The sequence below is a fragment of the Rhinolophus sinicus genome, chromosome 4, assembly GCF_057876585.1.
Source record: "Rhinolophus sinicus isolate RSI-liver-muscle chromosome 4, RSI-T2T, whole genome shotgun sequence".
NCBI classification, from domain to species: Eukaryota; Metazoa; Chordata; class Mammalia; order Chiroptera; family Rhinolophidae; genus Rhinolophus; species Rhinolophus sinicus.
In genome coordinates, this window is record NC_142504.1 from 36,299,978 (window position 1) to 36,326,626 (window position 26,649).

Below are 26,649 nucleotides of genomic sequence, written 5' to 3' on the forward strand. Positions count from 1 at the left end.
TAGGTATAGCTATTCCAGCTTTCCTTTGATTACTGTTGCAAGGTATGTTTTTCTATCACTGTATATTTAATCTATGTGTATTTTTATATTTACAGTAGGTTTCTTCTAAACAACATGTGGTTGGGTCTCTTTTTTAAAATGAACTCTGACCATCTCATTCTTTTAATTGATGAATTTAGACCATTAACATTTAAAGTGATCATTGATATAGTTGGATTAATATCTACTATACTTGTTGCTATTTTCTGTTCACTGATCTTGATCTTTGATTATTTTTTGCTTTTGTCTTCCACTCTTTTTCTGCCTACTCTGGTTTTAATTGGGCATTTTATATGATTCTATTGTTACTCCTCTCTTGGCATAAGAATTATGCTTCTTTTGGTGGCTTACCTTGAGTTTGCAAAAGAAAACACAAACAAGCAACAAACAAACAAAAAACCCTAAAAACAAACAAACATTTACAATTAACCCACGTCTTCATTCAAATAGCACTGTAGCACTTCATGGGTAGTGTGTATCTTATGACAGAGTATTTCCAATTCGTCTCTCCTGTTTCTTATAACACTGCTGCCATTTATTTCTCTTATCCATAAGCTATAATCACTGAATACATTGTTGATATTATTACTTTGAACAATTAAGAATAAGAAAAATATAAGATTTTATTTTACCTTCACTATTTCTTCTCTAACATTTTTTCCTTTCTTTATACAGATTGAGTTTCTGACATATATAGTCCTTTCTGAAAAAAATTTCCTTTAACATTTCTTGTAAGGCAGGTCTACTTGCAACAAACTTCCTCAACTTTTGTTTGTCTCAGAAAGTCTATATTGAGCTATCACATTTGAAGGACAATTTTGCTAGATACAGAAATTTGGACTAGTCAACTTTTTGTTCAGCACTTTAATATGTCACTCCCCTCATCCTACTAGTATGGTTTCTGAGAATTCCAATATAATTCTTATCCTTTCTCTTGTATAGCTAAGATGTTTCCCCCTACCCTTGGCTTCTTTCAAAGTTGTATCTTTGTCTTTGATCTCTTGCAGTTTGACTGTAATATGCAGAGGTATAGATTTTTGTATTTTGTTTCTAGCTTCTGATTGTTCTGAGATTCCTGGATATGTAGTTTATTGTCTACAATTAATTTTGTGAAACTCTCGGTCATGATTATTTCAAATATATATACATATATATATTTTTAGTTTTTTTTTTCCCCCCTTCCCTTTCTGATAATACCATTACATGTATTTCATACCTCTTGTAATTTTCCCACAATTCTTGGATATTCTGTTCTTTTCATTATCTTTCTTTTTTTGTGTGTGTTTCTGTTTTAGAAGTTTTTATTGACATTTTTTCAAGTTCATTGATTCTTTCCTTAGTCATGTCCAACCTATTGTTTAACCTCTCAAAGACATTCTTCATTTCTGCTACATTTTGTTTTCTAACATTTTCTTTGATTTTTTATTAGAGTTTCCATCTCTCTGCTTACATTACACATTTGTGTTTATATGTTGTTCACTTTTTCCATTAGATTCATTGCATATTAATCATAGTTGTTTTCAATTGTCAGTCTGATAATCCTAATATCTCTCTTATCTGAGTCTTGGTCTGATTTTTGTTCTGTCTCTTCAGACTGTGCTTTTTGTTTTTTCAGTATGCCTTACAATTATTTTCTTGAAAGCCAAACATGATATACTGGGTAAATTCAACTGAAGCAAATAGACTTTTAGTGTAAGGTTTTATATTTATTCAAGTAGTGGTTTGGTTATATTTACTGTTTGCTGTAGCTATAGTTGTCAGAGGCTAAAATTTCACCTAGTGCCTATGTTTTTATCACCTCCGTTGACTTTGGTTTTCCCTAGAGACTTCTTAAATAAGTTTGGAGATATGTTGTTCTTTCTGTTATATTCCTCTATTGTTTTCCAGTAGACCCACTGATCTGGTGGCAAGGTGTTGGCAGGAGGAGGTAAGATATTCTGTAGTCCTATGATTAGGTCTCAGTCTTTAGTAATCCCCTAGGCTATGCCTTTCACGACCACTTCTTAAGGCTGGTCTCCCTCACCCCACCATCATTAGTAAGCTAGAGGGGAGATGGGTATTTCCCTTCCCCCATATTAATTAGGCTTGAGAAAAAGCTTTTCTTGGAGAAAGTTCTTAAGAATACCAGAATTCTCTGACACATTTTTAGATGATTACTTTTCCTCTTCCCTTGCCAGTAGCACAAGGGGATTTTCCCTTCCATCTTCACTATAAGAATGAGACAGCACTCCCAGAGGTAAAATTCATAAAAATATGGTAGCCTGCCTAAGACTGCCCTCTCCCCACCTGAATTTTAAATTAAACTTGTCCACACTGAGAGTCCTGTCATTCCTCAATTATAGTTTAGATTTTCTTACACACTACTGATTCCCTCGGAATTTCTATGCTTCAGTTTTGATAAGTATCCACCTTTCTGTCCTTCCAATTTTAGGCAAATTAATTTGCCCTGTAGCTTAAGTTCTCTGATAGAGCTCAGAATATTTGTTGATTTTAGTTGGATCAGTTTTTATCTGGTTATGCAGATGGGAGTGACAACTTCTAAGTTCCATACATGATGGACCATAAACCAGTTTACTTATTTTTATATCAACAGAATGCACACAGCACCTAGCACAAATGTGTTTTGAACAAATGACTAAAAGAGTGAAATACTGAATGAATGTCATACATGTTTGGCAGAATTACATAGAAATAGGAGAGAAATTATGAATTAAAACTGATTTGCATGTTAAGTATTGCTCCCTTTTCTAACCTTTGATCTTATCATTAACATGTGTGAGCAGTGAGTTCAGTCCTGACCTACAGCTCTGCAATATTTTGGCTATCTGATTATAATGAGTATAGTTTTATTACTTAAATTACCAGCAGTTAATTAATGTTGTTTTATGGAGGAGTTCATCTAGTGCCAGATACTCAACAGATAATAATACTTACTAGATAAGGAGAATAATATTCCCATTTGTAAATCTTGAACAATGAGATAATAGAAGCTTTTATTAAACATTGCAGGATTAATTTCATGCATAATTCATTCAGTATGGCGCTGTCATAATGTGCTGAAATATTAAGTCAAGAATCTAGGATATAAATTGGAAAACCAAAAAAATAGGCTGGGAAAAGTAAACTTATATATTCTCAAATGAAAAATCATAAGCATGTTTAAAGAACCAAAACTCTGCAGTGTAGTTTTTTATGGTGTCTGACATCTGACATACATGAAAGTGAAGCTGGTAAATTGTGTTCAGAAAGTAAAAGGCCAACTAGATGCTATGGCTCTAGGGACTTAACACCAGCAGCAAATTATTTTTTTTCTCTCACTGCCTACTGTAGACCTTACATTAAATGACAGAGTTGTATTTAAGAGATTTGTACAATCATAATTTCAGAGATAAAAGATACATTTGAGGTCTTTCAGTTTAGCCTCCTGTTTGATGAAAAGAATCCCTCACACAGTGTTCTTGAGAAATGGCCCTCTAGCCTTCCTGTGGAAAGCACACGTTGTGAAATAAGCCTCTGTCAGCTCTGTTGAGTACTTACTATATGCTATGCATTGGCTTATGGGTTCTCATGCATTTTTTTCATTTGGTTATCACAATAACACTCTGAGAAAGGTAGAATTGCTTCTGCAAATAAAACAAAAGAGATATTGACCCACAGAAAAAGAAAAAAAAGGAGAAAGGAAGGAAGGAAAGGAAAGGAAGGAAGGAAGGAAGGAAGAAAGGAAGGAAGGAAGGAAGGAAGGAAAAAAGGAAGGAAAGATATGCAACATAACAGACAAGGCAAAGTAGACCACTGAGGTGAAATGAAGGTAGGCTGACATCAATTCAGAAAACTCCTGCTAGAGATATAGAACTGGGAAAGTGGAGGCTGGGACTAGAAATAGGCGAATTGGCTAAAGTCTAGAAAAGAGTAGAGGGGCCAGCAAGTCCCCTAACATACTTTTGCAAAAGATTGAGGATTGCTTTCTGGAGAAACTGAACCAGGTAGGATCTAGTCTCAGGAACATTTTATACAGTTTAGGGCTAAACTACAGCCCTGAAGGTCACCCAATTAAAAAATGAATTATTACCCTGTCACACAATATTAAAGGTTGTCATTTGCTAAACTCAGACCAAGCACACAAACTTTCCAATCAATTTCAGTCCCTCAGTTCCAAATAAGAATGTCAGATAAACAGCCAAGTACTACAAGATATTTCAGGAATACCTTTAGGATCAAAACCAAATGTGTGCCTATTTGCTCTCTTTTGCTGTTTCTCTCTTGCACCCCCGCTCCCCCACAAACACACAAACAATGTGAAACAATTATTCAGCAGAGAAACTGGAAAACAAAGCTCTCACAGAATGTTGACGAAAAGACTAAGTCACTGAAAAGAGTAAGAAAAAAAATTGCACAATTTATTATGGAATTCTAATATCCAAACAACAGGATTTTGAAAGAGAAGTAAGAGTAGAGGAAATTATCAGATAAATGATACTTTTAAATTCCCCAAACAAATCACATGACTTCCCAAATTGAAATATCCCATGGAATTCCCTGCACCATAGTTGAAGAGCGATTCATACCAAAGCAACTCATTGTAGGATGTTAGCATATTAAGAATGTTTGGAATACTGCACGGCCCTAGTTCCCAGACTTTGCAGTTGACATTCTCTCTGACTGGAACACTCACCCTCCAGGCACAGTGGCTGTAATAGATGGTTGTAATCAGTGGGTCCTTTATAGCTTTCAAGCTTTTGTTTATTGAAACTTTACGTCTTCGCTGAAACCCCTAATTAAAATTCTATGTGCTCCACAGACCTCCTTTATGCTGCACTTTCTTTTTTATTTTCCTCGATAGCATGTAGAATCATCCAGTGTCCTATATATTTTATTATTTTATATCTTCATTTTCTGTTTTCCCACACTTACTATGATGTTATCTCCACAAGGATGGAGGTAATTAGTTGGTTTCTTACTGTATCACCAGTATTTGGAACAGTGTCTGGCACATAGCAGGCACTAAATAAATGTTTGCTGTAAGAAGAAATAGTAAAGAAAAAAAGGATAAGGCTCAAAATGACATTTGACTTTTCAACACCAACACTAAAAGCTGAAACCCAGTTGAAAAATAAATCAAATGTGAGGGTAGAATAAACATATTTACATTTATAGACAAAGGCCCCAAAATTTCTCCTTAGGAATATCCTTTCTTAGGAAACTTCTAGAGAATAAGTTCGATCAAAAGGAAGAAATAAATTAAAATAAGATATAGGAAGTCCTGGTATCAAGGAAACAAGGAATACAACCTAAGAGAGAAGGAAAAACATTTACACAATAAGGATGAAAAGTCCCAGTACAACAGCTGGGACCCAGTGCAGCAGGTCTAGAGTGAAACCTGCCCAGATTGAACCGGCAAGACAGAGGACTCTACAGAGATGGTTCTAAAGAAAGAGAGGGAAAAACAAAACTGACCTATTACCTCACTTATCTGATGTTCTGTAATGAGACTTTGTTCTTAAATATGGCGGAGAGTTCAGAGATGAATTAGTAACAGGCACTGACACAAAATTGAGCAAATGTAAGAGTTGGGGAACTTTTTACTCCCGGGAAAACAATAGCTGTGTAAGAAAGAAAATATAAAGTAATCATAGAACCTTATGAGACTAAGATAAAGAAATATTTATAAGTCACAATGTGTAAATTCTGAGTATTGACATAACAACACACAAAATATAAATCTCTATGGACTGATGAAATACAGGTGAAAACATATAAAGGCAGAATAATATGTATAATATAATCATATTGTATATTTATATTTCATACAAAAGTTTATGATTTGAAAATAAATGTTTAGAAACCTATCTAAAAATATATGGTCCAAGTTGTTATTAAATACGTTTGTTCATTGTTCTCATACTTCTGCATTCCTCAGTTTTTAATATAAATAAGTAGCCAAGTATTCCTCTGAAAATCAAATTTTGCTTAAACTATAGGTCCAAAACATAATTTTAATTTTTACATAGTTTACGTGCATTAGAATTTAGCCACTCTCTTTTCATTCCATGTTTAGATTGCTTCCATTATTTTCTTTATTTTAAAAACCCTCATACACAAATCTTTGGAATTCATTTGATTATTTTTCTAGAATATATGCTAGATAGAATTGTTGACAGAAAAAATCACTTATTAAGGTTTTTTTTTAATATATAAATAACCCAAGCTAAACAACAAAAGATTGAAACAATTTATATCCCCACAAGCAATGTTTAACCATGTATATTTTCTCACATCTTGTCAACACTAAGTAGCATCATTCTTTTTTTTTTTTGCATATTTGACAGCCTTTTATTAAAAAACTTCCAAAGTTTGTTTTTAGTTGATTACCAGTGATGTAGACCATGTGTTCATATGCTGTAAGCCACTGACAATCTTCTGAATGCACCCCTTCTTACTTCTCCTCCTTGTCACTGCTACAAAGATTTCAATCATCTCTCTTGGGCTCTTAGCATTCCTTCTGACTGCAAATCTGGCTCTCCTCCTTGTGTAGCAACTGTTAAACTACATATAGATTTATTTTTCTTAATCACAAATCTGATCATATCATTTGCTTGCTTAAAAGCCCTTGAAGACTAGCAATTTCCCACAGAGTAAAGTCTAAAATTCTTAGAGTGGCAGGCCACATCAGTGTTAATATGGGCTCAAGAATTTTCGTAAATTGTAACAATGTGCTTTCATGACTACTTTAGTTCAATAATTATAAGGAACTTGGGATTAGGGACCCCATCTCATTCGCTATAGTAATCACTCTATCTACTTATGAAGTGATTAAGGAGTGACAGTACCAAGATGGTGACATAGCTTGTTTCTGACTTCATTTCCTTTCACAAGAAGAACAACTAACAGCTATTCAAGATACTGAGTGAATACTAGAACATGGAGCTGATGCTGAAGCACCCCTCCCCTGTACCTCAGAGACCAAGACAGACTGCAATAGAAGGGTAAGAGGAAAGGTTGTATGCTGAGCACATTGCCCTCCCCAAGGCCAGTGCAATACTGGGCTGAGAGGTCTCCCCTGACCCTCTGATTCCTGCAGTGGGAGAAGAAAACCATGCAGGGAGAATCCAACATCTCCAGCATTGTGGGTCCCTTTGTGGGAGCCCCTTTATAATTTTACCCCATGAGGATTTCAGGGGAATCCTTGAGGTCCAACCACTGGGAATCTGACTGTGACAATGAAGTGGGAAGGATATTGCAATAATGAGCACAGGAAACTTGGCAGATCAAGTTCATACTTGCAGTTCCCAAGTAGTAATCCCAACCAATGTCTTTGCTCATCTGTAGAACCAAGTCAATGGCACATTATGACCAGGGAACTCAGTGGGTTGCAAATCTGCCTGATTTAGACCCTCAAAATGAGGAGTTTTGCTAGCATTAGAGCATAACTGGCTAATGCTCAGGAAAGGAGCTGAGTCACAGCTCTACCATTGTATAGAGTCTCTCCTGGCTACATCTAACCAGAGAAGTTGGTGAGAGTTCCAAGCTGTACAGCCCAGCAGCACTCAAGCAGAGAGGAGGATGGACAGAATGGATTGCCCCCACAGCAAAGGCAGTAATAGGTGTGGAGGGTTCCTGTCCTACACATAGGCAGAGAAATTAATTCACAGCCAAGGCTGAGGATAGCTCCCAGTCCCTCCCAATCCAGAGATCCTGTTTAGGAAATTGAGAGTTGCCTGGAACAACCACTTCCCTTTCTTCCCAGGCAAGGTAGCTGAGACAAAGCCACACCAGCTGTGCTCCCAGCTCCATCTGATTAGAAGGGCTCAGAAGAACACCTGGAAGCTGTGTAGTCCAGCAGCTCTTCAGCCAAAGGAAGAGCAGGCAGAGCCAATAGTTTGTAGAGCAAAGCCAATAGATCTATTTGTCCAGGGAACTTAGGGTGTAGATCATTTTAAGACAACAAAGAGCTTTATTGTCTTTATAACTATTTCTCCCACTGCACCAAACAGGGAAACTAATTGTAGCACTGCTCATTGCTGAATATAGCCTCCCACCTCCCACCTGCTGGCCCACGTTACCCAACCAGTGTACACAAAATGCTGCTTAGCCCATCCAACAACTCTGCTTATAGTGGCATATGAACAGAGAAAACAGATTATAGCTTTCCCCATCTGTAGAGCAAAACTGTTGCCCTCACCTGACCAGCGAATTCAATGTACATTTAGGCCTGTTTGGAGTCCTCAGACAATGAGTAGAATATGCCTTTGATCCTTTCCTGTTGCCCTGTCAGGGCAGGGAAGATAATTCATATCCCTTTATCACTAAATAGAGTACCCAGTCCCAACCACATCGAAAGCCTAAATAGAGAATCCAGGCAACCACAGAGCCTATCCTACAGCCTCACTTAAGTAGGGATCCAAGCCAATGGTCCTATATAACTGTTCTCAGTCAGTGAAATACCTCGTTCATCACCAAGCTCAGAGCTTGACAGTTGCCTCACCCCAAAATAAACCATAATAGCAGGCCCCACCTACCCAAGGACATTACCAGCAAACACTCTCAGAAACCCACACTTAGCAGACTGGCAAAGATTTGTTTCTGCCAAAAAACCTGTAAAGTCTAAAAGAGGAACCTGATTATTCATATACGCAGATACCAATGTAAGAAATCAAGAATAATGACAAAACAGATAAATATGACACCACCAAAGGAAACTAATAATGTTCTAATAACTAAGCTTAAAGAAACAGAGGTCTATGAACAGAGATCTATGTCAGAAAAATAATTCAGAAGAATCCTTTTAAGAAAGTTTAGTGGATTGCAAGAAGACACAGACATACAACTAACTGAAATTAGGAAAACAATGCATAAACAAATGAGAAGTTTGACAAGCAATAGAAACCATAAAAAATAAACATCCTACAGATGAAAGATACAATAACTAAATTGAAGAATTCAATAGAGAGTTTCAAACATAGACTCAAACATGCACAAAAAAATAATCAGAGACCTGATTATATGGAGAATAAGACTTCAGAAATTATTAGGTCAGAGAGGCAAAAAGAAAAGAGAAATGAGAAAGAGTGAAGAAAGCCTATGAGATTTATGGGACACAATGAAAAGAAACAACATTCATATTATGGGAACTCCAGAAGGAGAAGAGAAAGGGGAAGGGAGAGAAAGTATATTAAGCAATAATGGCTGAAAACTTCCTGAACCCAGGGAGAGAAATGGACATTCGGACCCATGAGGCCCAAAACATCCCACATAGGTTGAACCCAAAGAGGGCTACACCAAGAATCATTATAATTAAACTGTTAAAAGTCAAAGACAAAGTATTTCAAAAGTAGCAATAAATTTAAAAAAATATATACAAGTGAATCCCAATGAGACTCTCAGTGGATTTCTCAAAAGAAATATTTCAAGCCAGGATGACATATGAAAAATATTGAAAGAAAGAAACTGTCAACCAAGAATACGATACCCAGAGAAGCTGTCCTTCAGAAATGAAGGACGGACAAAGACATTCCCAAACAACAACAAAAAAGCTGAGGGAGTTCATTACCATTTGATCTGTTTTACAGGAAATGCTAAAGCGACTTTTTCAAGTGATAGTAAAAGGATGCTAATTAACATCATAAAAACTTTTAAAAGATAGTGTAAAACTCAATGGCTATTGTAAATATATAGTCAAAGTCAGTCTGTAATTTTGTAATGGTGGTGCATTATTCATTTACAATTATAGTTTAAGGCTAAAGAAGTTAAAAAATAAATATAGTTAAAATAATCATAACTACAATAATCTGTTATTAGTTACACAATATACAAATATGCAAATTGTAACAACAATAACCTAAAATGTGAAGGGGAAAATAAGTAAAAGTGTAAACATTAGGAATTCTATTGAAATTAACTTGTTATCAGCTTAAAATAGGACATTATAATTTTAAGATATTTTATGTAATGCTCATGGTAACCACAAAGGGAAATCCTGTAGCAAATGTACAAAAGAACATGATAAAGAATTAAAAGTGTACTAATACAAAAAGACATCAAAACATGAAAAAGGACAGCAAGATAAGAAACAAGAAACAATGGATCTACAAAACAACCAAAAAACAATTTTAAAAATGGCAAAGTAAGTCCTGACTTGTTAATAATTACTTTAAATGTAAACAGATTAAACTTTCCAATCAAAAGACATAGACTGGCTGAGTGGATTAAAAAAAAAAAATGAAACCTAACCATATGCTGACTATACGAGACTCACTTTAGCCTTAAAGACACAAATAAACTGAGAGTAAAGGGATGGAAGAAGTCATTTCAAGCAAATGATAATGATAGGAAAGCAATGGTAGCTCTACTTAATTCAGACAAAACAGACGTTAAACTAAAAATGATTGAAAGAGACAAAGAAGGCCATTACAAAATAATAACATATCAATCCATCAAGAAGACATAACAATTGTAAATACTTAAGGACCCAACATCAAAGCATCTAAATATATAAAACAAATGCTAACAGAGTTAAAAGGAGAAATAAATACTAATACAATAATAGCTAGGGACTTAATACTTTACGTCAAGGAGCTTTAATCACCATGATCAAGAGGGATTTATCCCTGGGATGCAAGGATATTTCAGCATACACAAATCAATCAGTGGAATACTTAACTTTAATAGAATGAAATACAAAAATCGTATGTTTATATCCACAGACAGACAAAGGATTGACGAAATTAAACATCCATTCATGTTAAAAATTGTTAACATGTTAAGCACAGAAGGAACATATCTCAACATAACAAAGGCCATATATTGCAAGCCCACAGCTAACATCATACTCAACAGTGAAGTGTTGAAAGATTATCCTCTAAGATCAGGAATAAAACAGCATGCTCACTCTCACCATTCCTATTCAACATAGTACTAGAAGTCCTAGCTACTGCAATCAGTCAAGAAAAAGAACAAGGGCAGACGTATCACACTCCCCAACTTCATATTATACTATAAAGTGACAATAATCAAAACAACATGTATTAGCAGAAAAACAGACACTCCGACCAAAAGAACAGAACTGAGAACCCAGAAATAAACCCACATATATATGGCAATTAATTTTCAACAAAGGAGCCAAAAACATACGAGGGAGAAAATAAAGCTTCTTTAATAAATGCTGCTTGGAAAATTGGAAAGCCATGTGCAAAAGAATGAAACTAGACTGCTGTACCATATACCCAAATTAGCTCAACATGGATCAAAGACCTAATATAAGACCTGAAATAGTAAATCGCATAGAAGTAATCATAGGCACTAAACTAATGGACCTTAGTCTTAGAGATGATTTTATGAATTAGATTTCAAAGGCAAGGGAAGTAAAAACAAAAATAAGTGAATGGGACTATACCAAACTAAAGAACTTCTGAACAGCAAAACCATCAACAAAACAAAGAATCAACCAATTGAATGGGAGAAGATACATATAAACAATACCTCTGATAAGGGGCTAATGTCCAAAATATATAAAGAACTCTACAACTTAATAACAAAAATCAAACAATCCAATTAAAAAATGAGCAGAGGACCTGAACACACACTTTTCCCAAGAAAGTATACAAACAGCCAACAGATATAGGAAAAGATGCTCAACTTCACTAGCTATTAGGAAAATGCATATCAAAACCACAATGAGATACCACCTCATACCTGTTAGAATGGCTATTATCAACAAGACAAGTAATAACCAGTTGGAGAGCTTGTGAAGAAAAAGCAACCCTCATCCACTGCCGGTGAGAATGTAAATTGGTATTGCTACCATGGAAAACAGTATGGAGGTTCCTCAAAAAATTAAGACTAGAATTACCATAGGATGAAACAACCCCTCTTCTGGATATCTACCCAAAAAAATCTGAAAACATTTATCCATAAAGTTATACATACTCCTATGTTCATTGGAGCATTATTCCATGTGGGCAAGACATGAAAACTGAAGTGTCCTTCAATAGATGATTGGATAAAGAAGATGTGGTACGTATATATAATGGAATATCACTCAGCCATAAGAAAAACTTACATACTGCCATTTATGACAACATGAATGGATCTTGCAATTATCATGCTAAGCGAAGTAAGTCTGACAGAAAAAGTTAAGAACCACATGATTTCACTCATATGTGGGATGTAAAACTGAAAGCAACAAATCAACAAGACAAACAACAAAAACTCATAGACACAGAGAACAGTTTGTGGTTACCAGAGTGTAAGGGGGGGAGAGGGTGGTAAAACAGGGGAAAGGGGGTTAAATATATAGTGATAGAAGAATATCTGTCTCTGGGTGGTGAGCACACAGTCATTCATATATATATATATATATATATATATCTATATCTATATCTATATCTATATCTATATCTATATATATATATATATATATATATATATATATATATATAATGTATTACAGAATTGTACACTTGAAACCTATGTAATTTTATTAGCCAATATCACCCCAAAAACTTTAATTAAAAATAAATAAATAAATAAATAAATAAATAAATAAATAAATAAACAAATGTATCAGAATTGGAAAGGAAGAAGGAAAATAGTATCTATTTGAAGATAACATGATTTTTATACAGAAAATCCTAAAGGGTCAACCAAAAAACTGTTATATCTAATCAATAAATTCAGTAAAGTTGCAGGATACAAAATTAACATACAAAATTCTGTAGTATAGAAACTTTTTGTCAATACTACAAAAAGCCATCTATAGATTCAATGCAATCCCTGTCAAGATTTCCAATGGCATTTTTTTAGAGAAGAGGAAAACAATCCTAAAATTTATATGGATCCACAAAAGACCCCAAATATCCAAAGGAATCCTGACAAAGAAGAACAAAGCAGTAAGCCATCACACTTACAGATAGGCTGTATTATAAAACTATAATAATCAAAAGAGTATGGTACCAGCATAAAAACATACACATAGACCAGTGGTACAGAATTAAGAGACCAAAAATAAAACCATACAATTAACTAACATTTGAAAAAGGTGTCAAAAATAATAAATGAAGAAAAGACAGTCTCCTCAATAAATAGGAAAATTGGACATTCACATATAAAAGAATGAAATCGGACCCTTATTTTACACCCCTCACAAAAATTAACTCAAAATGGATTAAAGACTTAAATGTAAGATCTGAAACCATGATACTCTTAGGAGAAAATGGCAATAAATCAGTTTGGCAATGATTATTTTGATATATCATAAAGCACAAGCAACAAAATGAAAAATGAACAAGTGGAACTACGTCAAACTCAAAAGCTTCTTTACAGCAAAAGAAAGTATCAACAAAGTGAAAAGACAACCGATGGAATGGGAAAAAATATTGCATACCATATATATGATAAGAGGACAATATCCAAAATATATAAAGAACTTATACAACTCAATAGCATACATACATACATACATACATACATACATACATACATACATACATAATCCTGTTTAAAAAATGGGCAAAACCCAAATAAACATTTTTCTCCAAGAAGATACATGAAAGGCCAACAGGTACATGAAAAAATGTTCCAGCATCACCAGTCATCAGGGAAATGCAAATTAAAACCACAATTAGATATCTCTTGTCTGCTAGAATGGCCATCATCAAAAAGACAAGACATAACAAATGCTGGCATAGAAGAAAAACCGAAAAATCCTTGTGCACTCTTGCTGGGATTGTAAATTGGTACAGCCACTATGGAAAACAGTATGTAGGATTGTCAAAAAATTAAAAATAGAACTACCTTATGATCCGGCAATCCATTTCTGGGAATATAGCCAAAGGAAATAAAAACACTAACTTGCAAAGATATTTGCATCCCCATATTCATAGCAGCATTATTCACAATAACGAAAACACGGAAATAACCTAAATGTCCATTGACATATGAATGGGTGAAGAAGCTGTGATATATTTGTATATCTATCTATAGATATAGATATAGATAGAGATAGAGATAGAGAGATATAAGGATATAGAGATAGATATAGATATAGATAATGAAATGTGAGTCAGCCATAAAAAATGAAGAAAGCCTACTATCAGTGACAACATGGATAGAGCTTGGAGTCATTACACTAAGTGAAAAAAGTCAGGCAGAGAAAGACAAATACCATATGATCTCGTGTGTGTGTGTGTGTGTGTGTGTGTGTGTGTGTGTGTGTGTATGTCTGTGTGTGAAATCTAAAACAAAACAAAACAAAAAGGCAAATTCATAGAGAAAGAGATCAGACTGGTGGTTACCAGAGGCAGGGGGAAGGGGAATTAGAGGAAGGTGGTCAAAAGGTATAAACTTCCAGCTATAAGATAAATAAGTACTATGGATGTAATTAGTGTACAACATAATGACTATAGTAAACACTGCTGTATGATATGTAAAAAATAGATGTTAAAATTAGTCAAAAAAGAAAAGAAAAGTTGTTAAGAGAGTAAATCTTAACAGTTCTCATTACTGTGGTAAGTTTTTTCATTTTTCTTTTCTTCTTTCTTTTTTATTGTATCTATATAAGATGGTGAATGTTAGATAAACTTATTTTGGTAATAATTTCACAATATGTATAAATCAAATCATCATGCTGTACGCTTTACACTTGTACAGTGATGTAAGTCAATTATTTCTCAAAAAAAAAAAAAGAACTGGAAAAAAGTGATTGATCAATGATGGGTGAATATATTGATATAAGACAGAGTGGCATGGCCAATTCTAGAAACTCACATATTCAGCTACTCATTAATTCTTAAAAATATATTTATTGAGTCATTACTATGTGCCAGACACTACTCTAAGTTCTAGGGATAAAGGGATACCTGGCTAATAGAACCCACAGTGTCCTGCTCTTCTCTTTGTGGAGCTAATGGAAGGAGAGTGGGCAGAGGAAAAAATATGCATAAAGTAAACAAAAAAAATTACAGCATATTAATGGTGTTCTCATATAGCAAATCTCTGGGGGAAAAAAATAACATTAGAAGCCCTATTTGTAGTGTTTTTGGATCTCCCACCATTGTTTATTTCAAGCTAACAATGGTTCACGAATCAGTTCACAGAATTCTTGAATATTGAACAATTAACTCTGAAGGGCCAGTACAGGTTGACTCCAAACACTACTGATAGTGCCAACAGGCTATCAGGATTTGGAGAACTGACAACTGACTACCTGAGTTAGAGTGCAAAGGAATGATCATGCAGAAGAGGTGACCTGTCGTTGAGCTAAGACACAAATTAAGAGAAGAACCAGGAAGATAAAGGTCAGATGAAGAACATTACAGAGATACTGCAAATGCCCAAAGGCAGGAAAGCATTGAACACATCTGAGACAAAAAGAGCCAGAACGTAGATTTTTAATTTATTTACTTTTCAGTTGGGAGACAACTGTGAGATCAAAAAGCCTCTTAGCCAACATGAAAACAGTTTTACACACACAGACACACACACAGACACACACACACACACACACACAGGGGAAATCTGGGTTTATAGAATGCAAAACATAGCAGGAGATAAGTATTATTTATTTTATCAACTTTTACGGTTGTGAGTGTTCATTACAGATACCCCAGCCTATATTTCTTCAATCTTACTGACCCTACAGATCAACTAGAATTTGAAGTTTTGTTGCCCCATTAAGAAGACTACTAACTGAAACATACTATGCCGAAATATATTATTGGGCTAATTGGGGCAGTATTTGGAGAAAATATAAATCATATTGTAGGAACAAAGCAAGAGGTAACGATTTAATTCGTTTAGTAATTTGGAAGTATTTTCCTCTTGGAGACAAGATGACAAACATAGTTCTCCATTCTATTATTTTATCCTCATAGAGATGTGGAGAATCCAAAACAACATACGTATTTTTTCTCATCTCGTACTTTATTTATTTGTTAAATTTATTGGGGTGACATTGGTTAGTAAAATTATATAGGTTTCAATTGTACTTTTCTTTAGAATGAATCAGTTGGGTTTCAAGTACAGGCTTGACAAGTGAGCAGCTCCTCCTAAGTGAAAATAAATCCTATTGTGAAGCAAACAAAGATTAGGAGGATTAAGCTCACAAGGGGAGGATCTGAAAGTGGATTTGGTTTTTATTATTGAAGATATTTGCATGGGTTAATCGTATAGAGATCCAGCTCATTTGTGTTTTTTCTAAATTGAGATGAGCCAGAATGTCTCTGGGGCAGAAGAGGCTTCTGCTGCTTATAAGAATATTCATTTTTCATTCCAATATTATACATTTGCTGCTAACAGTCTTGAGAAAGAGATTACCACTTGTAGTCTGACAAAGAATTACTTGTTACTGACATGTTAACTATATTAATAATTACAGTAACTGTCTTTAAGTTACTATAATTTGTTTACACATTCAAATTACTTCAGTGGTGATGCTTAACATTCATTTGGAATTATAAGCTTAAGGCAACAGCTAAAACATTTTTAAAAACATTAGTTATACATAGAATTGGGTTGCCAAATCTAAAATTCACTTTTCCCCTTCTTGAGGAATATAAAAATACCAGCTTTGTTACTGATGTTAACTTTCTCTACAAATAATACCTAAGAAAAATATCTTAATTTTTTTATCAAATTATAGAAAAATGTGTCTAATGCAATTAATCTAAAGCTATGAATCTCAGACTATTTTACTTTATTCTTTAAAATTATGTATTGACTTACTATTCTAGAAATACAATAAATCTATGAATAACCTAATCTTTGCAATAAAATAAACACACGATACTGCTATTTAGATACAAGATAGTACAAAAGTTTTAGAAATCAGTTATTAAACTGAAAAATCCTAAGAAGTATAAATTGGAGAAGGAAAAGCAGAGAGGAGAATTCAGAATACCTTATTTCTAGTTCTAAACGGTTATATTAATGGGTACTAGAATTAATGCCATGTGATTTTTGGATTCACTTCTAAGCGCACCCAAAAGACCATATTGTTGGAAGTTTAACAGAAGAGGCCAGATATTTTGTCAGTATCCACATGGAAAATAAAATTAAGGAAACTGCTCACATTATTCTGGCCAAAATACTCCCAGCCAAATCCTCATCACAATCATTATTATAGTCATCATTACAATCAAGAAGAGCCCTTACTGAAGCAAGAACCAAATAGGCGTATTTAGCTTTGGAATTAAAAAAGAACAACAACAACAACAAAAAACTTTTGCATGCACTACTTTAGTGCAATCTCTTTTTCTGTACACAATATTCAATTTCTTTTAAAAGGAAAATTGTACACTCAGCTCCATTTAAAATTCAAGTAATTTTCAAAATATTTGGGGCCAAAACAATCTTTAGACAGAAGTATTTCAATACTACCCAAGAAAGCCATATTACAAGGTCTACAGCAAACAATTATTTCAATGTTTTCCAAAATGGGCAGAATGCATAAAATTCTGCACAACATCAAGAGGTTTTGATCAAATGGAATTTGGGAAATGCTATTAAATCAGCTTACCATGAGAGCTAAGATTTTTTAATATCCAGATATAAGTTGTCAGTCTACGACTTAAATATGCAGAAGTATATGTTGAAATGCAGCCACAAGATGGGAGGGCATCCCAGGCAGAGGCAAGATTATGAGCCAAGATGAGCAGGTGGGAAGTCATAAAGCATTTTTGGGAAACTGTAGGGAAATTCTGGAGTTGCAAGAGAGAAATCTGGATATGGAAGCAAGAGCCAGACTATAGTCATTTTGAATGACAAACTAAGTAGTTCAGACTACTTAAAAAGTCAATCATCACCTATTGAAGATTCCAAGTAGGGAATGATAGCATAAATGTGGTCATTTGGAATATTACTCTGGCCATAAATGGGTAGGTTCGTTCTGAGCAGGAAAAATACTGGAGGCAGGGAGTCCAGTTAGACGGTCCTAGTAAATATTCAAGAATGAGATTAAATATGAATGATGGAAGGAGATGCAAAATGAAGAATGATAGCTACAGTTATTGCAAAAGAATGAGATTCAGTCTCAAAGTTTTTTAAAGAGTTCTCCAGGAGAGTAGTGGTGACTTTAGTGGCCATAGGGAATTTTTTTCAGTTTCTCTCCCTATGGGCCAGGCTTTATAACTGTGCCTTGATATAGATTTTCTACTACATTGGGCCTACCATTCTTGATGACATGGTTAATTTCTATTCATTCTTTAAAAATTCCAGCTCACTTTCCATCTCTTCTTTCTTGAACCAATTTTGTATGCTGTCTTAGTATTCTAGGTATACAATTTCTATAACACTTAAATCGATCTAATTTAAAGATTTATTAAGGTTTCTGTCTCCTGTTAGATTATAGGCTCCCTAAAGCTAGGGACCAAATTAGTCTATGTTTAAGAACTAGAACCGCAGCACACAGTAGAAATTCAATCATTGTTTGATGAAGGAGCATGCCTAGGAATGTTGGAATACTGGTAAACATAATGAAAAACAGAAATGAATGCAAAAATAGAAGGACTGAGGAAAAGTTGTTTTATCAAAATGTTGGAAAGCCAATGGAAACAAGATTTAAGAAAGTTATAAAAAGGGAAATTGATTAGGCAGAATTCCAGAATATGAGGGAGACTGTGGTATCCAGATCAGGCATGGAGAATACATCCCCCTTAGTCCAATACTTTCCATAGTTTTCAAAAGATGCCTCATGTTCTTCCGTTTCCTCACCTTAGCTTCTTGCTTTTCCATTGTCACCATTTAAACTTATGCATATTTGAAGCACAGATCAAACGTCACTATCCTATAAGACTTTCCTGGTCACATATTTCTCTAAATTCCTAGAATGTTTTCCCCCCTTAATAGGTAGCCTGAAGACCACCTACATAAAATCCCCCGCAGATGATGCTTATGGGAAGTTTCTTTTTATAGATACACCTAATAAATGATGAAAGAATAAAAATAATTAGAATCATCATTTTACAACTGCAAATGAAATAATGGATTTAAGTGAATGATCATCTATGGCTACAAAAAACATTAGTGGACAAACACTGGTGGGGTACTCAATGATGTATGGATTAAGTTGTTAGTACCCAAACCTACTTCCCAAACTTAATCATAAAAAAAGAGACAACTAGATATTGTATGCTTTCTCATGGAAAGACAAAATATGCCCTCTCATATATATTTGCCAAGAAAAAAATATAAACCTGCATTTAACCAGACCTCTATCTATAACAATCAGTTTAAAGGAAATACAGAAGATAAAGTGTGAAAAAACAGTACTAGGTTGCATTCAGCAAAATGACGAATGCGCAAAATAATCCCCCCCCCTTTTTTTTAACAAATAAATTGCAAAGGATAAAATTTAAAGGTGGAATGAAAAACCAATAGTTTAAATATGCAGTTGACCATTGAACAATGCAGGGTTAAAGGCACCAACCTCCCATACATTTGAAAATCCACATATAACTTCTGAATCCCCCAAAACTTAACTACTGAGAGCCACCTGTTGGCTTTATCAATAACATAAATAGTTAATTAACACATACAAATACTTTTTGTGTCACATGTATTGTATACTGTATTCTTACAATGAAGTAAGCTACAGAAAAGAAAATGTTATTAAGAAAATAGTAAGAGAAAGTGCATTTATGGTACTGTATGCATTTATTGATACCATAAGTTTACATCGTGTGTTTACAAGATGAACCATCTGTCAGTACCCACATCAATATGGTCTTATAGGATACAAAACATTAGATGTTATATGTATTAATAGTAGACATCAAAAATAAAAAGATAATGTGAAAAAGAAATTTATATTTATTCACAAGTACAATGATTAATACATTGATACTGAAGAAGCAGCAATATGATTGCTGTATGGTAGGTTAGTGTACTTGATACTATTACTTCATGGTAGCCTAACTTACACACTAATGAATGAATCATTATAAAATGTTTATCATGTATAGTATAACAGTCATATTCTTAACAGAGTATTGACATTTTTGTTACATTAAAAAAACACTTACCTGTGATGATAAGCTGATAAAGTCTCTCCAATTATGAAAGAGAGAGAGAGATAGAAAGAGAGAGAGACAGACAGAGAGACAGAGAGAGAGAGAGAGAGAGAGAGAGAGGCATACACACAGTAATGTAATTCTTTGAAAGCAAATGTATAAAACAGTATGAAAACTAACACACTATTAATTTTATATTAAATATCACTCACCTTATGCCTATGGTAGGATAAGCTATCCACTTCAACACAAGTCTTGTGCATGATGTTCTACATGGTGAATACTTAGGTGAGGATGATAATGATGATACAAAAACATTGCATATGGTTCTTGTTGTACAGTTATTAGATTTTCATACCAAGACACACATATACACAACAGGTACACTTATTAACTGTATGGCATGATGGCTATTTACTATTCATTAAGTGGAAGTGGGTCATCAAAAAGGTCTTCATCCCCCTTTTCTTCACCTTGATCGGCTGAGGAGGAGAGGGACAGGAGAAGCTGGTTCTGCTATTTCAGTTGTGACAGAGGCAGAGGAGGTGGAAGAGATGGAAAGAGAGGCAGGAGAGACAGGCACACTGGTGTGATTTTATGGAAATACATCATAATTTCTGTCTGACTTTTTCGCTTTTTCATTTCTCTAAAAATATTTCTATATGGTACCAATCCTTCTGCTGCTGCTTGCTTTAGTTTTAGTGCCTGTGTCAGAGAAGGGTCTAGATCACAAAAATAAGTCAAAAGTGGTCTTGAACAATTGAAACCCATCTGCCAGATTGTCTGATGTCAATTTGTTTTCTGGTACTGTTTCTTCTATGTCTTCCTTCTCAACATCTGGCATTGGTACAGAAGCACTCATCTCCATCAAGTTGTCTTCTGCTAATTTATCTGGTGTGGTATTTATGAGATATTGAATTTCTCCAAGATCCATATCTTGAAAACTTTCACCCCACACCATTTTTGACATATTCATAATATCATTTATTATTTCCTTGATTGGCTGTGTTGTAAATCCTCTGAAGTCATGCACAACATTTGGACACAGTTTTCTCCAGCAGGAATTTATTATTTTGAGCTTGATACATTCATGGCTTTTTCTATGACAATAATGGCATTGTCAATGGTGTAATCCTTCCAGATTCCTATGATATTCTCTCTATTGGGTTCTTTTTCATAGTATTGACAATATTTTCCATAGAGTACCATATGTAGTGAGCCTTAAAGGTCATTATGACTCCCTGATCTGGAGGCTGAATTAGAAACAATGTGTGGATAAATAGACCACTTTGACGATTCGGTGTTGAACCCATGGGTTTCTGAATGGCCAGGGGCATTGTGCATATCAAATAACTTTAAGGTCAAATTCTTGAACAGGCACTTCTTCCGAGAAGGTATACAAATGGCCAAAAGATACATGAAAAGATACTCAATTTCACTAGCTATTAGAGAAATGCAAATCAAAACCACAATGAGATACAACTACACATCCTTTAGAATGGCTATTATCAACAAGACAAGTAATAGGAAGTGTTAGAGAGCTTGTGGAGAAAAAGGAACCTTCAAACATTGCTGGTGGGAATGTAAATTGGTATAGCCACTATTGAGAACAGTATGGGGACTCCTCAAAAAATTAAGAATAGATTTACCATGTGACCTCTTCTGTGTATCTACCCAAAAAATCTGAAAATAAATATCCATAAAGATATATGTATTCCTATATTCATTGCAGCATTATTCATTGTGGCCAAGACATGGAAACAACTGACGTGCCCTTCGATAGATGATTAGATAAAGATGTGGTACATATATGCAATGGAATATTACTCTGCCATAAGAAAAGATGAAATACTGCCATTTGTGACAACATGGATGGATCTTAGATTATCATGTTAAGTGAAATAAGTCAGGCAGAAAAAGTCAAGAACCATATGATTTCACTCATGTATGAGATGTAAAACTGAAACCAAAAATTGACAAACAAACAAAGAAAAACTCATAGACACAGACATTATAGTGGTTACCAGACATAAAGGAGATTGGGAGAGAGGTAGAAAACGGTAAAAGGGGTCAAATATATAATGAAAAAAGGAGGTTTGACTTTGGGTGATGAACCTACAATGCCTATACAGATGATATTATAGCATTGTACACTTAAAACCTATATCAGCTGACTAACCAATGTCACCCCAATACATTTAATAAAATTTAAAAAATAATTAAAAGGCAGTCACTTACTGGCAAGGTACTTCCTAACTTCAGGGACAAAGCACGGATGGAACCAATACAGAAAAACAATTCCCATTGTCCCGGCCTTCTTGTTGTACAACTAAACGAGTGGCAGCTGGTGTTTATCTTTTCTCTTCAAGGCTCAGGGGTTAGCAGCTTTATAGATAAGGGCAGTCCTGCTTATAAACCTGACTACATTCACACAAAACAATAGAGTTTGCCTATTGCTTCCTGAATTAATTCCTGGTGCTCATTTCTCTTCCTTATTAACAAATGTGAATTATGGCATTTTATTCCAGAATAGGGAACTTTTGTTTGCATTCAAAACCTGTTCAGGCAGATATCCTTTTTCCTCAGTGATTTTCTTAATGGTGTCTGGGAACTCACTGCTGCCTCTTGGTCGGCAAAAGCTGCTTCTCCTGTTATCTTGACTTTTTTTTTTAAGCCAAACCTCTTTCTAAAATTATCAGGCTATCCTTTGTGCTGGCATTAAATTCTCCAGCTTTAGATCCTTCACCTTCCTTTTGCTTTATGCTGTCAGATAATGACTTCACTTTTTCTCGAACCATATTTGAGTCTATAGGTACGCCTTTCTTATAGCAATCCTGCACCCACATACAAGCTGCATTTTCAATATGAGATAAAAAAAGTGTTTTGCAAAAAGTGCAAGGTTTTTGTGCCTGCTGGCATAGCTGCTGTGATGGCTTCACAGATTTTCTTTTCTTTTTTTTACAGTGGTCCTTATGCTGGATTCATTCATCGTACAATGATGGGCAACCACAGCTGCTGGCCTCAGCATATGGTGCACATCAAGCAATTCAACTTTTTCATGTAATACCATGACTTTTCTCTGCTTCTTGGGAGTAGTTTCAGCATCACTACGGGCACTTCATATAGGCCCCAAGGTGTTATTCAAGGTTTACAGTACTGTACTAAACACGATGAAAAATACGTGAGAATTGCAAGAGATCACTTTTTACTATGATACATAATTTACTGGAGAGACAAACCTTATGCAGAGATGATTAGCATCACATGATGTTTTAAGCAGATACTGGAAATAATTATGTTCACCACAATAGCAAAAGGAGGTGGCTACAAAATTATTACAGTAGCACAGTATACACTACAATTAATTTTACAGTTATGATTTAATATCGCATCTTTACATTTGTTTACATTTCTCTCAGCTGTGAATGGTACCATGTGTGGTCTGTGTTTTGTGTACAAATTTTGATAACTTTCAATTTTTTAATAATAGATTTGTGTATGTTTTATAGTAATTGATAAAATAGACTAGTATCTACCTACATTTATTCATTTGTGACACATCCAACTTTTTCTTATTTTTTTCAGTATTTCTAGGGTACATGGTTTGTCTCTGAGTTTTTTCAAATTGTTGTAAATCTCCAAAAAATTCTCCAATATATTTATAGAAAAAATCTGCATATGTGTGGACCTGTGGAGGTCAAATGCATGGTGTTCAAGGGTCAACTGTATATTAAAAGAAACTTAAAGATGTGTCAACCAAAAGTGAGGATATTTTTGGATCCTGATTTCAACTGACCCAAATTCATAAATCACTTATGAGACAACTAAGGAAACAAGACCACTAACTGATATTAAGATATTGCTGCTAATTTTTATATATGATACATATTATGTTGTATAAGCATCATTATACATCTTGAAATACTTTCAGATGAAATGATATGATGTCTTCAAAGTAATGCATGGTGGTGGTGGGAGGGGGGTAAGCCATGGTGGTGTAAATGAAAAAAAAAAAAAAGATTGTTGTTGGAGTTGGATGATAGCCAGATAGATAATTTTTATATATGTTTGAAACATTCCATTTTATATCATTTTGAAATGAGCCCCATTTCTGAACTATTGAATGGGAATATCTGAAGGAGAGTCTGGGAATCTGCATTATTAGTTCCAAAGTGATTATTATGCACACTAAGATGTGGGAATCATAGTCCTGAAATAATTGATCCCATTGTGCTTGCTCTGGTCAGTGAAATATAGTCAATTATCTACACATGCCATATCTTTAAAGATAAAAACTGTATCTTGCATCTCCCAAGGCCATATATTTTTGTGTGTACTCAATAAACATTAGTGTGAGATTAGTCAAAATATTCATTGTTCATTCTGAAGAAATATTTTAGGTCTAGATTATATAAGACACACATATATTCTGAGATATCTGGGCCATTTAGCATCAGGAGTGTGCACCTTCTCACAGCTGTCAGCAACAATCCTGTTTATTTGGACTTTTTTCCTTATTTAACCCTCCTAATTCCTAAATGCCCAGTATTTACATATCTTGTGCAGCAAGGATAAGATCTAACTGGATGAGAACAATAGCCTTGTCTTTCACAGACAGATGAAAATAGAGACTATTAGCAGCTGTGTGTAGAATATCTATACTGATAACTATATATCCTTTTGAGGAAATGAAATGTTTCCAATTGCCATTACCCCTCAACATAGCCTTTCTGAGTTTTTGTTTGTTTCCAATGGTTTATTTATTAAGTAACCAGTTCGACTCTCCGAAGAGAGTATTCTTGGGAAAATGTAACCTATTTAGAATCATTTTCCCAAAGACCTAGTATTCCCTACACTAGGGGTGTCCAAACTTTTTTCAACATTTTTCACCAAGGGCCATATGTGGTAAAATACACAAACAGCCAGGCCACTTACTCGAGGTGAAGTATGTATTGCCTCACCTGGTTTATTTAAGTAAACTAAATATATTTTTCGAATTTGCTGCGGGCCAATTAACAGTGGATCACGGGCCACAGTTGGCCCGCGGGCCGCAGTTTTGACACCCCTGCCCTACACCTACACCTTGGAACTCTTCAAAGAACTCTTTAACAGATTCTGTCCTATCACTGGTTAAGATTTCTAGTTCTGCCACTAGCTAGCTAGGTAGTTTTGAATTTGGCACTATTTGTACTGGGTTGTGGTTTTCCCATATACGTAATTCTAAAATAAATATCAGTCTACTCTTAGATCATCTCCAAGTTCACCTACCATTCTATGCTACTTTTTGGAAAAAAAGTATTTCACTTAACATTTAAACAGTAAACACAAACATTCAAAGAAAAAAAATAGATATAAAATGGTTTTACTTCAGCATCTTAAATGATAAGAAATAAGGTCAAATACACACATTCAGTTCTGTAGCTGTAAATCCAGGAATATGAAGAATTTGTCCCACTTTGGCTTACCTGCTTATGAGCATGATCGTAAGAATTAATATGATTGTCAAATTCCTGGTGTTTGTGATACTGCTTGTCACATAATTCACAGTAAAAGTTTGCCTTTACATCCTCCAGGGCCTTTGCTGTGGACGTCTCCTTTTCTGGAAAATCCTTTTAAAAAAAGCAAAAAATATTGGTTAGATTTCTCTCTAATAGCATAACCAGATCTTATATTATTCAAGTTGCTATTTAACTTTACTGTGACTGAAATAATACAGTGAGGCTCATTATTTTTTGGAAGTTCATGGCACTGGTGGAAGTAATTTTCAGCTCAGCCTTATCTCTATGTTATCAATAAACATATAATGAACTATCTCAATGGAGCCCTCAGAAGAGACCAGCTGTAATCTTGTCGTTACTCATCTCTCTTCTTACCATCCATTTCCAGCTTGCGGTTCTGCCGACTCACCTAACTGGAATACTCATTACCATTTCTCTGCCTATCCCATGACCAATCTCAAACACCACAAGGCCTCTCTAGTACAATATTTTATTGAGACCTCGATTACATTGTCTTACATAATTCACCTATGTGTCATGTATTTTAGCCTCACTGAGAGCGTCAATATTGGGGCTTGCTATTCTCTGCACATAATGCTTTTCCCACGTTGTCAAATTGGTAAGCTTGTATTCATTACCTAAATCTGGCTCTTTGCTCCCTCTGGGAAGCGTTTTCCAGGAGAAGAAAGCCTCCATTATGTTACTTATTACCCAACATATCTATGATAATTCCAACCTTATCTCCTTCATAGACATTTCTTCTATTGATACTACCCCTGACATTTTTGTGTGCCCCAAAGGTTTATTTTCACTCAACTGAATATCCACTGCACACACTCTCCCTGGGGAGTATGTATAGCTACAGCCCTATTTATCCATCATCTCTAACTCCAGCCTTAGTTTCCTCCAAAAGCATCGGTTCCTGATAAATATCACCAAAGAGATTATCACCTATTTTTCAAGACTACTATGCTTACGATTTTGACTATGCCTTGTCTCAAACAGAGCTTTGGCCACCTCATTCCTCTGCTTAAAATTCAGTTGAATTCTCTCATTACCTGTAGAATAATAGTAATGAATGCTTATTGTGCATAAATATGTGCCAGGTATTA

General features: G+C 34.7%; 1 protein-coding gene across 1 annotated transcript in view; it reads right to left on the bottom strand.

Annotated features, from left to right (window-relative positions):
• Window positions 1–26,649, bottom strand: part of ZNF804B (zinc finger protein 804B) — a 467,621-nt gene that overhangs the window by 76,030 nt on the left and 364,942 nt on the right. The window contains exon 2 of the mRNA XM_019716413.3: window positions 25,505–25,648. Within this exon, the coding sequence (XP_019571972.3) occupies window positions 25,505–25,648 (144 nt within the window). The remainder of the gene's footprint in view (window positions 1–25,504; window positions 25,649–26,649) is intronic.